This window comes from Borostomias antarcticus (assembly GCF_949987555.1).
Source record: "Borostomias antarcticus genome assembly, chromosome: 19".
Taxonomy (NCBI): domain Eukaryota; kingdom Metazoa; phylum Chordata; class Actinopteri; order Stomiiformes; family Stomiidae; genus Borostomias; species Borostomias antarcticus.
Genome location: NC_140252.1, coordinates 21,372,014 through 21,385,217, shown reverse-complemented (window position 1 = coordinate 21,385,217; position 13,204 = coordinate 21,372,014). Strand labels below are relative to the sequence as shown.

Sequence of the window (13,204 nt, the reverse complement as noted above, 5' to 3'; positions counted from 1 at the left end):
GCGTGTGATATGTGTGTGTGTGTGTGTGTGTGTGTGTGATATGTGTGAGGGGTCCTATAAAGAACATTCAGTGGTCCAGAGAAGTTCTGCTCACTATCATTCCACAGCGCTCTATAGTTTTAAACAACAAGGTGGAAACTCATTCACCTGTATTCCCAGTGACTCACATCTACTACTCTCTACGCTCATTCAGATGGACTGGGCTGTTTTACAGGGTCACTCACTAGAAGATGGGTAATTGGCGCCCTCTAGTGGTGAGAAGCCACAGCAAAAACCAGACACCAGCGTGGTGCGTTTAGAGGTGGTGTTATTAATGTAGAGGTGGTGTTATTAATGTAGAGGTGGTGTTATTAATGTAGAGAAGGTGGTGTTATTAATGTAGAGGTGGTGTTATTAATGTAGAGGTGATGTTATTAATGTAGAGGTGGTGTTATTAATGTAGAGGTGGTGTTATTAATGTAGAGGTGGTGTTATTAATGTAGAGGTGGTGTTATTAATGTAGAGGTGGTGTTATTAATGTAGAGGTGGTGTTATTAATGTAGAGGTGATGTTATTAATGTAGAGGTGGTGTTATTAATGTAGAGGTGATGTTATTAATGTAGAGGTGGTGTTATTAATGTAGAGGTGGTGTTATTAATGTAGAGGTGGTGTTATTAATGTAGAGGTGGTGTTATTAATGTAGAGAAGGTGGTGTTATTAATGTAGAGGTGGTGTTATTAATGTAGAGGTGGTGTTATTAATGTATAGGTGGTGTTATTAATGTAGAGAAGGTGGTGTTATTAATGTAGAGGTGGTGTTATTAATGTAGAGGTGGTGTTATTAATGTAGAGAAGGTGGTGTTATTAATGTAGAGGTGGTGTTATTAATGTAGAGGTGGTGTTATTAATGTAGAGGTGGTGTTATTAATGTAGAGAAGGTGGTGTTATTAATGTAGAGGTGGTGTTATTAATGTATAGGTGGTGTTATTAATGTAGAGAAGGTGGTGTTATTAATGTAGAGGTGGTGTTATTAATGTAGAGGTGGTGTTATTAATGTAGAGAAGGTGGTGTTATTAATGTAGAGGTGGTGTTATTAATGTAGAGGTGGTGTTATTAATGTAGAGAAGGTGGTGTTATTACTGTAGAGAGGTTCACAAGTTTAAAGACTATGCCCACAACAGTTATTTTGTGCAGTTTAATGTAGTACTGTAGATTGTACACAGTGGATGACTGGATTCTATGGAACAAATGAATGGGAGTGAGGATGAGTTTCATCCCCGAGGGAAGCTCTGGGTTTGGGGAGCGAGTCCTGAGGATCTCTGCCAGCTTTCCTGGAGGTCAGGAGACTCCACACATGGAACCTGAGTACAGAACAGGAGGAGGAGAGGGGAGGATGGAGGAGGAGAAGAGAGGAGGAGAGGAGAGGGGAGGGGGGAGGAGGAGGAGAGGGGAGGGAGGAGGAGGAGGAGGAGAAGAGAGGAGGAGAGGGGAGGGGGGAGGAGGAGTAGAGGGGAGGGGGGAGGAGGAGGAGGAGAGGGGAGGAGAGAAGAGGGGAGGGGGGAGGAGGAGGAGAAGAGAGGAGGAGGAGAGGGGAGGGGGGAGGAGGAGGAGAAGAGAGGAGGAGATGGAGAGAGGGTGACAACCCCATAGCAATAACATTGTACATACATGTAAGTCATTTTACTAATTACTTACTATATGTAAGTATAATTTTATTCATGAATATCAATCATATTTCTTATATTGGCCTTATCCAGATGTGTTTTAAAGTGTGTGTGTTGATCTCAGACGGTGGACCTGTGCTGGGTGTGAGTCCCTCTTCATCCTCTTCATCCTCTTCATCCCTCTTCATCCCTGCTGGAGCTCGTCGGTGGCGTGGAGGGCGGAGTCTAGCAGGGCGACGAAGCGGTGGACGTCGCTGAAGGAGTTGTAGAGAGGCACCGGGGCGACGCGGAGAACGTCAGGTTCCCTCATGTCACACTACAGACAGAGAGAACATCCGGGTTTAGAACGTCAGGTTCCCTCATGTCACACTACGGACAGAGAGAACATCCGGGTTTAGAACGTCAGGTTCCCTCATGTCACACTACAGACAGAGAGAACGGGTTTACGTTTTGTTCAGTCACAGTGAAATGTGTGCATACTGTAGTTATAATACAGTATAGTTCCCTACTGTAGTGTGCATACTGTAGTTATAATACAGTATAGTTCACTACTGCAGTATGCATACTGTACACGCACAGACAGTATGAACTGGAGGACATGTAAAATGGCGACTCACAGCCACGCCCCTCTTCTCCAGCTCCTGGAAGACGGCCCTGATGGGAACAGAGAAGCAGAGCGAGAGCTGGCAGCCGCGCTCCGCCGGGCGGGGCGGGGTGATGATGCGGACGTGAGGGCGTCGCCCGCTGCTCTGGGCCCGGCTGTAGTAGTGCAGGATCAGGTACTCCAGGTACCCCGTCAGCAGAACCGACTTCCTGCGCAGGGCCTCCATGCTGGTCATGTGGAACACCTGGTATCAGCACCCAAAAACAGAGCACACCTGGTATCAACACCCAAAACAGAGCACACCTGGTATCAACACCCAAAAACAGAGCACACCTGGTATCAACACCCAAAAACAGAGCACACCTGGTATCAACACCCCAAAACAGAGCACACCTGGTATCAACACCCAAAAACACAGCACACCTGGTATCAACACCCAAAAACAGAGCACACCTGGTATCAACACCCAAAACACAGCACACCTGGTATCAACACCCAAAAACAGAACACACCTGGTATCAACACCCAAAAACAGAGAACGCAAGCAAATAAAACAATAAAATACAGGGATCTTAGAACAAAGATAGCAATCACACTAATACATATCCATGCATCTCTAAAAGAAATGAATGATTATAGATTATAGAAGCTCAAATATGTAACAGAAAAACAATATTTTGAGTCACCTCTAAGCTAGCTTGCAGGGGGCAGACCAGTAGGATGGGCTGATTCGACAGCCTGTAGCCACTGATTCCAGGCAGAAGATCCATAACTTGGGGAAAAGGAAAATACAGGCTTGGGTGTAATACCCATATATACCACAGGGTGTCGCTGTGGCTCTCTTGAAAGATAACATTTTGTTCATTATCCCACGGTGTCAGGTCGGTAGAATAAAGCCCATACCATTATTCATCTGGAATCTCGTTTTCAAGTCATGTCCCCACCAGCCCAAGAGCCTAAAGAGACACATGTACCAATGATTATGGATCCACTTTGTGGCCTTAGGAAGGAGTAGTGTAATTATTAGTCTGGAACGGTGGTTTGTGGTCATGCATCGTCAGCTGAATAAGTAACATGTGAGAAAAATAGATAATTGTGCAGTTTATTGGAGATAAGCAAGTAAACTCACGCAGGTTTGACGGTGTGTGTGTGCTTCTCATGGATGAACGCTCCAGCCAGTCCACCAGCGCCAGAGTTCACATACTGCACAAGAACCACACCCAGAACCCCGTTAGCACACTCAGAACCACACCCAGAACCCCGTTAGCACACTCAGAACCACACCCAAGAACCCCGTTAGCCCACTCAGAACCACACCCAGAACCCCGTTAGCACACTCAGAACCACACCCAGAACCCCGTAAGCACACTCAGAACCACACCCAGAACCCCGTAAGCACACTCAGAACCACACCCAGAACCCCGTTAGCACACTCAGAACCACACCCAGAACCCCGTAAGCACACTCAGAACCACACCCAGAACCCCGTTAGCATACTCAGAATCACACCCAGAACCCCGTTAGCACACTCAGAGGTCCGTCTGCCTGCTAGTGAGAGGAACGCTGGCTCCAACACAGTACAACACATTTATCTGCCATACATCTAACCGTCTATGCAAGGTTTATAAGGTCTATGACGGGACCCCGACTCATCAACATGTAACTGATGAAACTATGATGAAACATCCACACCATCACACCAGACTCACTAGATGAGATACTGTCAGGACAATTACAATGTACCTGTATCTATACTTGTTACACATGGCAAATAAACCTTCTATTGTATTGTATTGTATTGTATTGTATTGTATTGTATTCTGTTCTATTCTATTCTATTCTATTCTATTCTATTCTATTCTGTTCTATTCTATTCTATTCTATTCTATTCTGTTCTGTTCTATTCTATTCTATTCTATTCTATTCTGTTCTGTTCTGTTCTGTTCTATTCTATTCTATTCTATTCTATTCTATTCTATTCTATTCTATTCTATTCTGTTCTATTCTATTCTATTCTGTTCTGTTCTGTTCTATTCTATTCTATTCTATTCTATGAGGCGGGGCCTGTTCTATGAGCAGACAGGGCTGGGGGCGGGGCCTGTTCTATGAGCAGGCAGGGGTTGGGGGCGGGGCCTGTTCTATGAGCAGACAGGGGCTGGGGGGCGGAGCCTGTTCTATGAGCAGACGGGGGCTGGGGGCGGGGCCTGTTCTATGAGCAGACAGGGCCTGGGGGCGGGGCCTGCCTTGTAGGAGCACCAGCAGGCGAAGTCTACTCCCCAGTCGTGCAGCTTCAGCTCAGCGTTGCCTGCGGCGTGGGCGAGATCAAACCCCACGTAGCACCCCTGGAAGAGAGATACCAACACAGCCCCGTCAGAGATACCAACACAGCCCCCTCAGAGATACCAACACAACCCTGGAAGAGAGACCAACACAGCCCCGTCAGAGATACCAACACAGCCCTGTCAGAGACAACACAGCCCCGTCAGAGATACCAACACAGCCCTGTCAGAGATACCAACACAGCCCCGTCAGAGATACCACACAACCCCGTCAGAGATACCACACAGCCCCGTCAGAGATACCAACACAGCCCCGTCAGAGATACCAACACAGCCCCGTCAGAGACACCAACACCGGGTCATTTCCCTCATCTGGACATTTGTGTTGGAAAAGAGTATTAGAGTTTATCAGTATCCAGCATTACCAGCAGTGCCCTGACCTCAGTGGTTCTACATACAGTACCACAGTCTGGCCACTAGGTGTCAGTCACTCCTAATCTCTACTTTTAAATCAGTACGTGATGACGTGTGTGACCTCTCACCTTGCTCTGCCCAGCTCTGGTGATGCTGGCCATGTCGAAGAGCTGACCGGTGTAGTACTGGACGCCGCTGAACATGATGACGGCGATGGACTCGCCCTCCCTCTCGATCGTCTCCAGAATGTCCTCCGTCCTCAGAATGTCCTCCCCCTAGCGGGCGAGGGACAGAACGGCATGAAGAGGACATGTTCGTCACATCACTGACTGGGTTATTCCAGCATGTTTTATACAAAACACGTTGTATATATAAAAACACTACACATTAACACATTGTATATATACACACATCACACGCCATTTTGTATGTTGTCCTGTTCGTTTTCACTGTCCCATCTAGTCCTGCACCGTCTAACGTCATGTAATGTCATGTAATGTCATGTAATATCATGTAATGTAATGTAATGTAATGTAATGTCATGTCATGTCATGTTCCTAGTGTGCAGATGTGTGTTTCGTTTACCGGCCGGGCGGACAGGAGCAGCATGCTCTGTTGAGGGTGGAAACCTCGCAGCTCAATCTGAGATTCCACAGCATACTGAGAATTCACATTCACACACACACAGATACATGACCCCACACACACAGAGACAACTGGTAAAACACACAGCATACTGAGAATTCACATTCACACACAGAGACAACTGTTAAAACCTCCATAGCTTTACAAAATCACTTTACAAATAAACCTACAGTACTTCAACTAAGTTGGTATCTTTATTGAAAGCGCAAATATAGAAAAGTTACATTTTAGCGAGTTGCTCACATGATCTGAGGGGAAGGCCTTGTCTTCCAGGAGGATTTTGTGGCGTTGTGTGGTGGGTTTGTAGAAGGACAGCTGCAGAGCAATAAGACGCCGCACGCAGGAAGTGAAACATGTTCTTTCTGTTGTTCTGAACCAGTTCTTGGTTGTGGATTTAAGGCAAAACAACTCACCAGTAGAAGATGCAAATTAACTGTTAAACCATTCATCAAGGCTACCTCCTCAGCTTTAGCACCTACAAACACACACACACACACACACACACAAACACACACACACACACACACACACACACACACACACACTTCAACTGTACTTTGGCCTCAAAAAAGCATTACTGGATGTAAGAGTTCAACAACCTTTCAAAGACTCTGCATGGCTTTTAGAAAATGATGGCAAAACCGCAGGATGGAAATGAATCAGGATTCCTTCCGTTCAGCCTCCAGTCTCAGATCATAACTACAGACTCAGGGACGGAAACATGTCTGTAAATACAGTAAATATAAATATATAAATATATATCTCACCAACAACATTTGCCATGAGTTGTTCTATGTTGTTCTCAGCCCAAGCCCAGGGACGGGATCCTTGGACATGTCCATGAACTCCGCTATAAAAGATGAGTGAGACATAAATATATTTAAAAACTCTTAAACAGCATTTTCTGAAAAGAAGTTCTGAAGACATGTTGTTCCCATTATCATCAGGGATAAACCGTAGATTTTGAAACTGTTTCAAATGATAAAACCTAGAAAACGACGTGAACTCATTTCTAAAATGCAGCAGAAAGGTCCGGAGAGCAGCCTACGTTTTAGCCCACTTCTCCAGCTCCTCGTCCAGGTACTGCCGGGCCTTCTTGGGCTGCAGGCCCAGTGAGTTTCCCGCAAAGTAAACGCAGTCCTGGGCGCCGTCCACCACAGAGAGGTCAGCTGTGGACACACAACCGCATTAGCTCCGCCCCCCGCGCCATTAACACCCAATTAGAGCGCTGCGAGCAAAGCAGTAATTACATCACAGTGAGAGCGCGGCATTGAGCGGAATGTATTTAACTTTCTCAAACTTGGCAGAGGCCTAAATGTCATACATTTAACCACAACTCTGAGCACTTTTGACCAATAACAGTGCATGTTGCCAAGGGAACTTTCTGAATCCTGCTGGTTCAGAGTCCAGCCTACCGGTGTGCTACTTCAGCCTCCTACAGTGAACCTGAACCAGAACTGGAGTCGCCTGTGGCTACAAGCCATTAAGCGTTTGCGGTGCCCATTTTATATCAGGTGTTAATTTGACTACCTGGTTTCACTGTCTGGTTGAAATGTAGAGTAATATCTGAAGTAAACAGTAACCCATAACCTGGCTACACGCTAAGCTGAAGCTAAGTTCAGGAAATGAAGCCTAATGATAGCTAGCTAACTCAAGGCCCGGGGAGTCTGAGATGGCTAACGGCTAGCAAAACCTAATGAAATGGTGAGTCCTGCTTTGCAGCTTTATGCATTTCAGATTGATCATTTTGGCAATGTGTGTGAATTTGCTGCTATGTGAGAGATAAGAACCTGTTGTTGCATGTAGTTGACAAAAGCTTCCCCTTATTATGGTGTCAGAACGATGGCTTATGAATGTGATACAGTAGCCCAGAGATGGTTAGCACTGGCAGGGCTATTTTCAGTTTGATAAAAGGCGTTGTGGTGTTTGAGCACGAGTTGTACTCTTGTGATGGACTTTTTGGTGTGGAATTATAGTTGTTTACATTTTGGTAGAAACAATTCAATTGTCCCAAGTGTTGCAAATTATTGGTACCTCTACCAGTGGCGATTGCTCCTATAAGCCAGGGTAAGCCTGGCTTACCCATACAAATCCAAATAAAACTTGATTTTTGCACCTTCTTTCAGTTATGGAAGCTGCTGCTAGTTGTTGTGAGCCCATGAGCTTACTGGCTATCCCGCTCTTATTGTGCTGGATTAGCATTGGAAGCATTGGAACTGATGTGTCCAGGTGACAAGATCCATCTTTATTTATCAGACATTACCGTCCTACCAGTCCTGCACAGAAACAAGCCAGCCAACGCACATAAGCCAGGCTGGACCTGGCCTGGTTAGTAAATGACCTGTTTCTTTCTTTTCTTGTTTGTCCGTCTTTCTGTATCTCTCTGTACTCTGCCACTGAGTTACTAAATACAGTGTGTTGAGTTACTGCAGTGTGTTGAGTTACTGCAGTGTGTTGAGTTACTATATGCAGTGTGTTGAGTTACTATATGCAGTGTGTTGAGTTACTAGTGTGTTTGTAAGCAGGGCACATCTGTAACAGAGTCCTGGTCTCAGAATGTTCTTCCCTGTCCAAATAAAGGCTTCTATCTATCTAAATCAAAGCCTAATTCATACACTCTGAAAACGTGCTACAAGGAAACGTGTGAGAGATGCTTTCAGGTAGAGCTCGTTCCAGGTCCCCAGCGTTCTGTTTTAGAACCAAAAATGGTTCTGTTTGAACTGATTATGTCTTAAGGGTGCGCTCGTAAATGTGCTCTGTGAAACTTGGACCCTGAAGCCCACCCTGCAGAAGTCTCTGGATGGGTGCTTCACCAGAACGCTGCATGTGGTGCTAAATGTCAACCAGAACCAGCATGTTACCAACAAGCATCTGTATGGGGGGGGGTACCAAAGCCGAGTGAGAAAGTGGCATCCAGGAGGATGAAACTTGCTGGCCGCTGCCACAGACATCATGAACTCCCAGCCAGCAAGCTGGTGCTCTGGGAGCCAACACACGGGCACCGATTAAGAGGACGTCCCACACCAACATACCTACTGGCCTAGTAGTCTATATAGATAATAATAATAATAATAATAATAATAATATCAAATAATAACTCCATATGCGGGTCCCTCCGAACGCACCCTTCATATAGAAGCTTGTTAGAGAAGGTTCTTCTGCTGACACAGAAGTGTTTGCCTTTTACGTCACTGTGTTTGTGTATTTTAGTCTTTAATGTATTCTGTTACACATGCACATATGTAACTGATTGGACTCTGATGTTTTTAATGTTTCTACTGTAAAGCACTCTGTGCACTCATGCTATGAAGGGTGCTATATAAATAAAAATGTACTTACTTACTTAGGCTACTTACTTACTTACTTACTTACTACACAAATGATTCAAGCTGCACCCCAAATGTGAAAGTGATACAAACCAGAGACGTTTATAAGCAGTTTGAGTTATGAATACACCCCTACTAACACAGTACACTTTCCATATGAGCTGGGAAATAGTGAAGTTGGGAAACACTTCTCTGTTTCACACTCATTGTCTGCTCACTCAAAACGGCACATTTAGCGGTAATTACTCACAAGGCGGTAGATCACCGACTTTGGGCACCAGAAAGTGTTCCCGTAGAAAGCGCAGTTCGTCGTGATCGTCGAGGTAGGAGGCCACTTCACCCGCCACGGGGTCGCATCCCAACACTGATGAGACGGCCTCCACAGCTTCCCGCGGAGAGGCAGCACTGAACGGGTCCATGGCCGGAGCTAGAATGCAACATGAAGAGTTGAATGCTTTGGATGTTTTAAAATGCAATATAATAACATCTAGGGGGTAAACTGTGGAATAAAGTATAATAACATATAGGCTAGGTGAAACAGTGTAATTCCCTTGTGTAGATATCTGCTCACCGGTCCTCAGAGCGCGTTAGTGACATTAGTGCTCTTTCACCCCTCTGTGTAAATATCCTGAGCTAATCATTGTCTGAGGTTACACATTAGACAACCCCAGACTTTACTTAAAGGTTAACATTAACATCCTTTGTACACTACTGACACCTGCTGGCATAACTGATTTAACTATCAAGAGTTAGTTTTTGATTGGCTGTATTTTATGCTTGAATATTGAATGACGACGACTCAAAACATTTCGGGCGACAGTAAAATAATGCTGAATAGAATAGAACGTTTATTTGTGATGTATAACAAGTACGGATACAGGCATATTGTAATTCTTGTAATTGCTTGTTCTTACAGTAGGCTATCTTATCAGTAGGCTACTAATCAGTTCCTCATTCCAGTCCTAGGGTCTCAGATAGACGTTTAAAGGTTCCCAAGCTGGCTTTTACTATATTATACCGAATAGGATGTCTCTTTACTTACAGACTCACTGCATCCCGGAACAGCCAAGGTGACCAGATGTGCAAGTAGGCAGCCAATTATAGGGCATCAATTAAGGGGCAGCCAATAGAAAATCAACATTAACTGATCACATGTCTTACATGTACCTAGAGAGAGGGAGAGAGAGAGAGAGAGAGAGAGAGAGAGAGAGAGAGAGACAGGCAGGATGAAATGTTCATTCAAGGCAGGCAGGATGAAATGTTCATTCTCTCTGTCACGTTTTTCCCTTGTTTCTTTTCCCACGTGTGTTCACCTCTGTGGTGTTAGTAGGGTTAACAGGACACCCAGTGTTTCGTTGCCCCCTAGTGGTGAGACGGGGCACGCTGTAAACCAGGAGTTAATAAAGTCAGGCTTCGAGAGAACACGCTGTGGACATCGGTTCATTATTACTCATTAAGTTTAGGCCAACCTAACTCTACAACCACTATGTGAATACATGTTCTCATTGATTTTTGCATCGAAAGAGTCTCCTTTGTCAGTGGGCTGGCTCTTCCTTTTCTGATGAGTTTGGACTGTGAGATGAAACAAGCAGAACAAACGTGTCCTGCACCTGGCTTCACGAGGTCATAGCAGAGAACCAGTCTCCCGTGAAGATGAACGCACTGTCACACACGGGGATTAGATTGAGCCAGGGGGGCTGAGGGGGGCCCAGCCCGGCACATAGGGGCCCACACGGCATCAGCCGGAGCTCAACCCCGGCACATCTATCAGCAGCATTTCATTCATTTTTACTTTTTTCTTTATTGTTAAAATAATGCAACCATTTTCCGTTCACCATTAAAATAAATCATAATTCATTTTAGTTATTGTTTTAAAATTTAAAATTATGTTAGCAAAATGACTAAATTATTCTACATTTTTCCTTTCATTTCTTAAGTTAACGTTACATTATTTTAAAAGCTAAAACAGAAATGAGACAGGGTGGAGTTAAAAGCAGAAAACGTACAGATGCTTAAGAAATGTAGAAGTTATTATTTTAGCTAGTTAAATTAGCTTCAGGTAATCTGACCATGGCTTAATCTAGTTGAGTTTGATCAACTGTACAGTGTATTCTTGGATTGAGTCACCAAACCCAGCAGTAGCTGTATATGCATAGATATGTAGAATCCCAATTTAATCCCTGTTTACACACATGCCCACCACACACACACACACACACACACACACACACACACACACACACACACACACACACACACCCACTGGCCCCAACACAACTGCAGCCTTAACTATAGGCTAATGTGGGTTTTGTCATTTGTCTGTCCTTGTAAGACCTCAGTGGTCCTAGTCACATTGTTCTGTCTACAGCAGACGTACCTATAACGCCCTCTGGGGGGCGCCCATGTTCCACAAACCTCGCCACAAAAATCCTGCTGTGTCATGTAGATAATCGGGGAATCTTATCTTTTTCTATTGAAACTCTGCGCACATGTTGTAAGATACTATTACATGTTTTCACAGTCAAATAAGAAAAAAGTACAAGTAAAAGTAAAACAAAAACTACTGTCTAATGTCTCTGGCAGTTTTATGCTCCAATTGACCAAAACAAATTCCTAGTAGGCCTATAGCTTATGTGTAAAAACTGCCTGGCAAATAAAACTCACTCTGATTGTTTTGCATGACATTTATATTGAAATCAAAATTATTTTGAGTAAAAACACTACCGGACATGAGTTTCGTGAGGTTGCCAGCACTACCATAAGGAAAAATACTAGACTATATCCGCATGGGTAAGTTCACCCTGCAGTAGAGCAACTGGTAGCGTGTCCTATTTCAAACACAACATGTCCACACTACAGGTAGGTCTACAAATGTCCAAACTACAGGTAGGCCTACAAATGTCCAAACTACAGGTAGGTCTACAAATGTCCAAACTACAGGTAGGCCTACAAATGTCCCAACTACAGGTAGGCCTACAAATGTCCCAACTACAGGTAGGTCTACAAATGTCCAAACTACAGGTAGGTCTACAAATGTCCAAACTACAGTTAGGTTTACAAATGTCCAAACTACAGTTAGGTCTACAAATGTCCAAACTACAGGTAGGTCTACAAATGTCCAAACTACAGGTAATCAGAGATGTTGTCAACGAGCGATTATCGGCGGCAGCTTTAGAGATATTTGTGCACTCTGAAAAAAACGTTTTCAGAGTGCCAAGAAGAAATCTGTCGATCCAGGGAGAAAGCACACAACTTCAAGATATGTTGGACATTGTTCTTCAACTCCGAGATCAAGCTGCATCTAAAAGGTTTTATATTTACACCCTCGTCTGCGGTGGTTAGACTCACCGGTTCATGTATTGAACTGACCCATTATTCTCTAACTTTTGAATCACTCCTCACATACGGAACTATCATCATGAATGTACTGGGATTTACCTTCCAGGCTTGACTATTTATTGTGTTTGAAACTGCCAGTTAAATGTTTTTGTAGACATGATTGTTAGGAGTTTTCAAATTGTTGTTGTTGTTAAAATTACTGTTTAGCTAGCTAGTTATAGCTCCTCCAAGTTAATGGAAGTTAGCTCAGAGCAAATTCTAATATGGATGTGATTAGCTGTTTTGAGGGAATTCAATTCTCTTATGTTGAGATGTCAGGCTGTAGAATAATGAAGCAGGCTTTATCCTAATATTTACCCCCCCCCCCCACCAGCAGCTCTCTCCCCCAGAGCCCCCACAGATTAAAGACCAACCGCCGCTGTGGATCAGTCGGGGGAGAGCAGCTTCAAGGGCTGCAGTCTGATACTACAGCCTCCATATTCACTACAGCCTCCATATTCACTACAGCCTCCATATTCACTACAGCCTCCATATTCACTACAGCCTCCATATTCACTACAGACTCCATATTCACTACAGACTCCAGCAGAGTGATGAAGAGCACTATGGACCAGAACCAGCCAGCGACTCTCAGCAGAATCTCTGAAGAATTAACACACGAGAGAAACCATATCAGTGTGAGGCATGTGACAAGGCTTGTGGTGTAAAGAGTAGTTTATTTAGCCATATAGTCATCCACAAAGGAGAGAAACCATATCAGTGTGAGGCATGTGACAAGGCTTGTGGTATAAAGAGTAGTTTATTTAGCCATATAGTCATCCACAAAGGAGAGAAACCATATCAGTGTGAGGCATGTGACAAAGATTTGAGTGAAAAGAGTAATTTAGTTAGCTCTAGAAGAGTCCACACAGGAGAGAAACCATATCAGTGTGAGGAATGTGACAGATTTTCGTGA

At 44.3% G+C, this 13,204-nt stretch overlaps 1 protein-coding gene across 2 annotated transcripts; it reads right to left on the bottom strand.

The window, feature by feature from the left end:
- Nucleotides 1–1,170: 1,170 nt before the first annotated feature.
- Nucleotides 1,171–9,520, bottom strand: kynu (kynureninase). Of its 2 annotated transcripts, XM_084453278.1 has the most exons (15): nt 9,482–9,520; nt 9,161–9,337; nt 6,633–6,753; nt 6,352–6,434; nt 5,998–6,059; nt 5,828–5,899; nt 5,525–5,599; nt 5,068–5,214; nt 4,490–4,588; nt 3,376–3,449; nt 3,150–3,202; nt 2,933–3,018; nt 2,260–2,490; nt 1,776–1,958; nt 1,171–1,339 (listed from the first exon to the last, which is right to left on the bottom strand). In XM_084453278.1, the coding sequence occupies exons 2-14, from the start codon at nt 9,327–9,329 to the stop codon at nt 1,827–1,829; spliced, it is 1,404 nt and encodes a 467-aa protein (XP_084309404.1). In that variant the 5' UTR covers nt 9,330–9,337; nt 9,482–9,520; the 3' UTR covers nt 1,171–1,339; nt 1,776–1,826. The 2 variants fall into 2 exon arrangements, with proteins under 2 accessions (XP_084309404.1, XP_084309403.1); XM_084453277.1 differs by lacking the exon at nt 9,482–9,520 and having other exon boundaries at nt 9,161–9,455.
- Between the last annotated feature and the right edge of the window lie 3,684 nt (nt 9,521–13,204).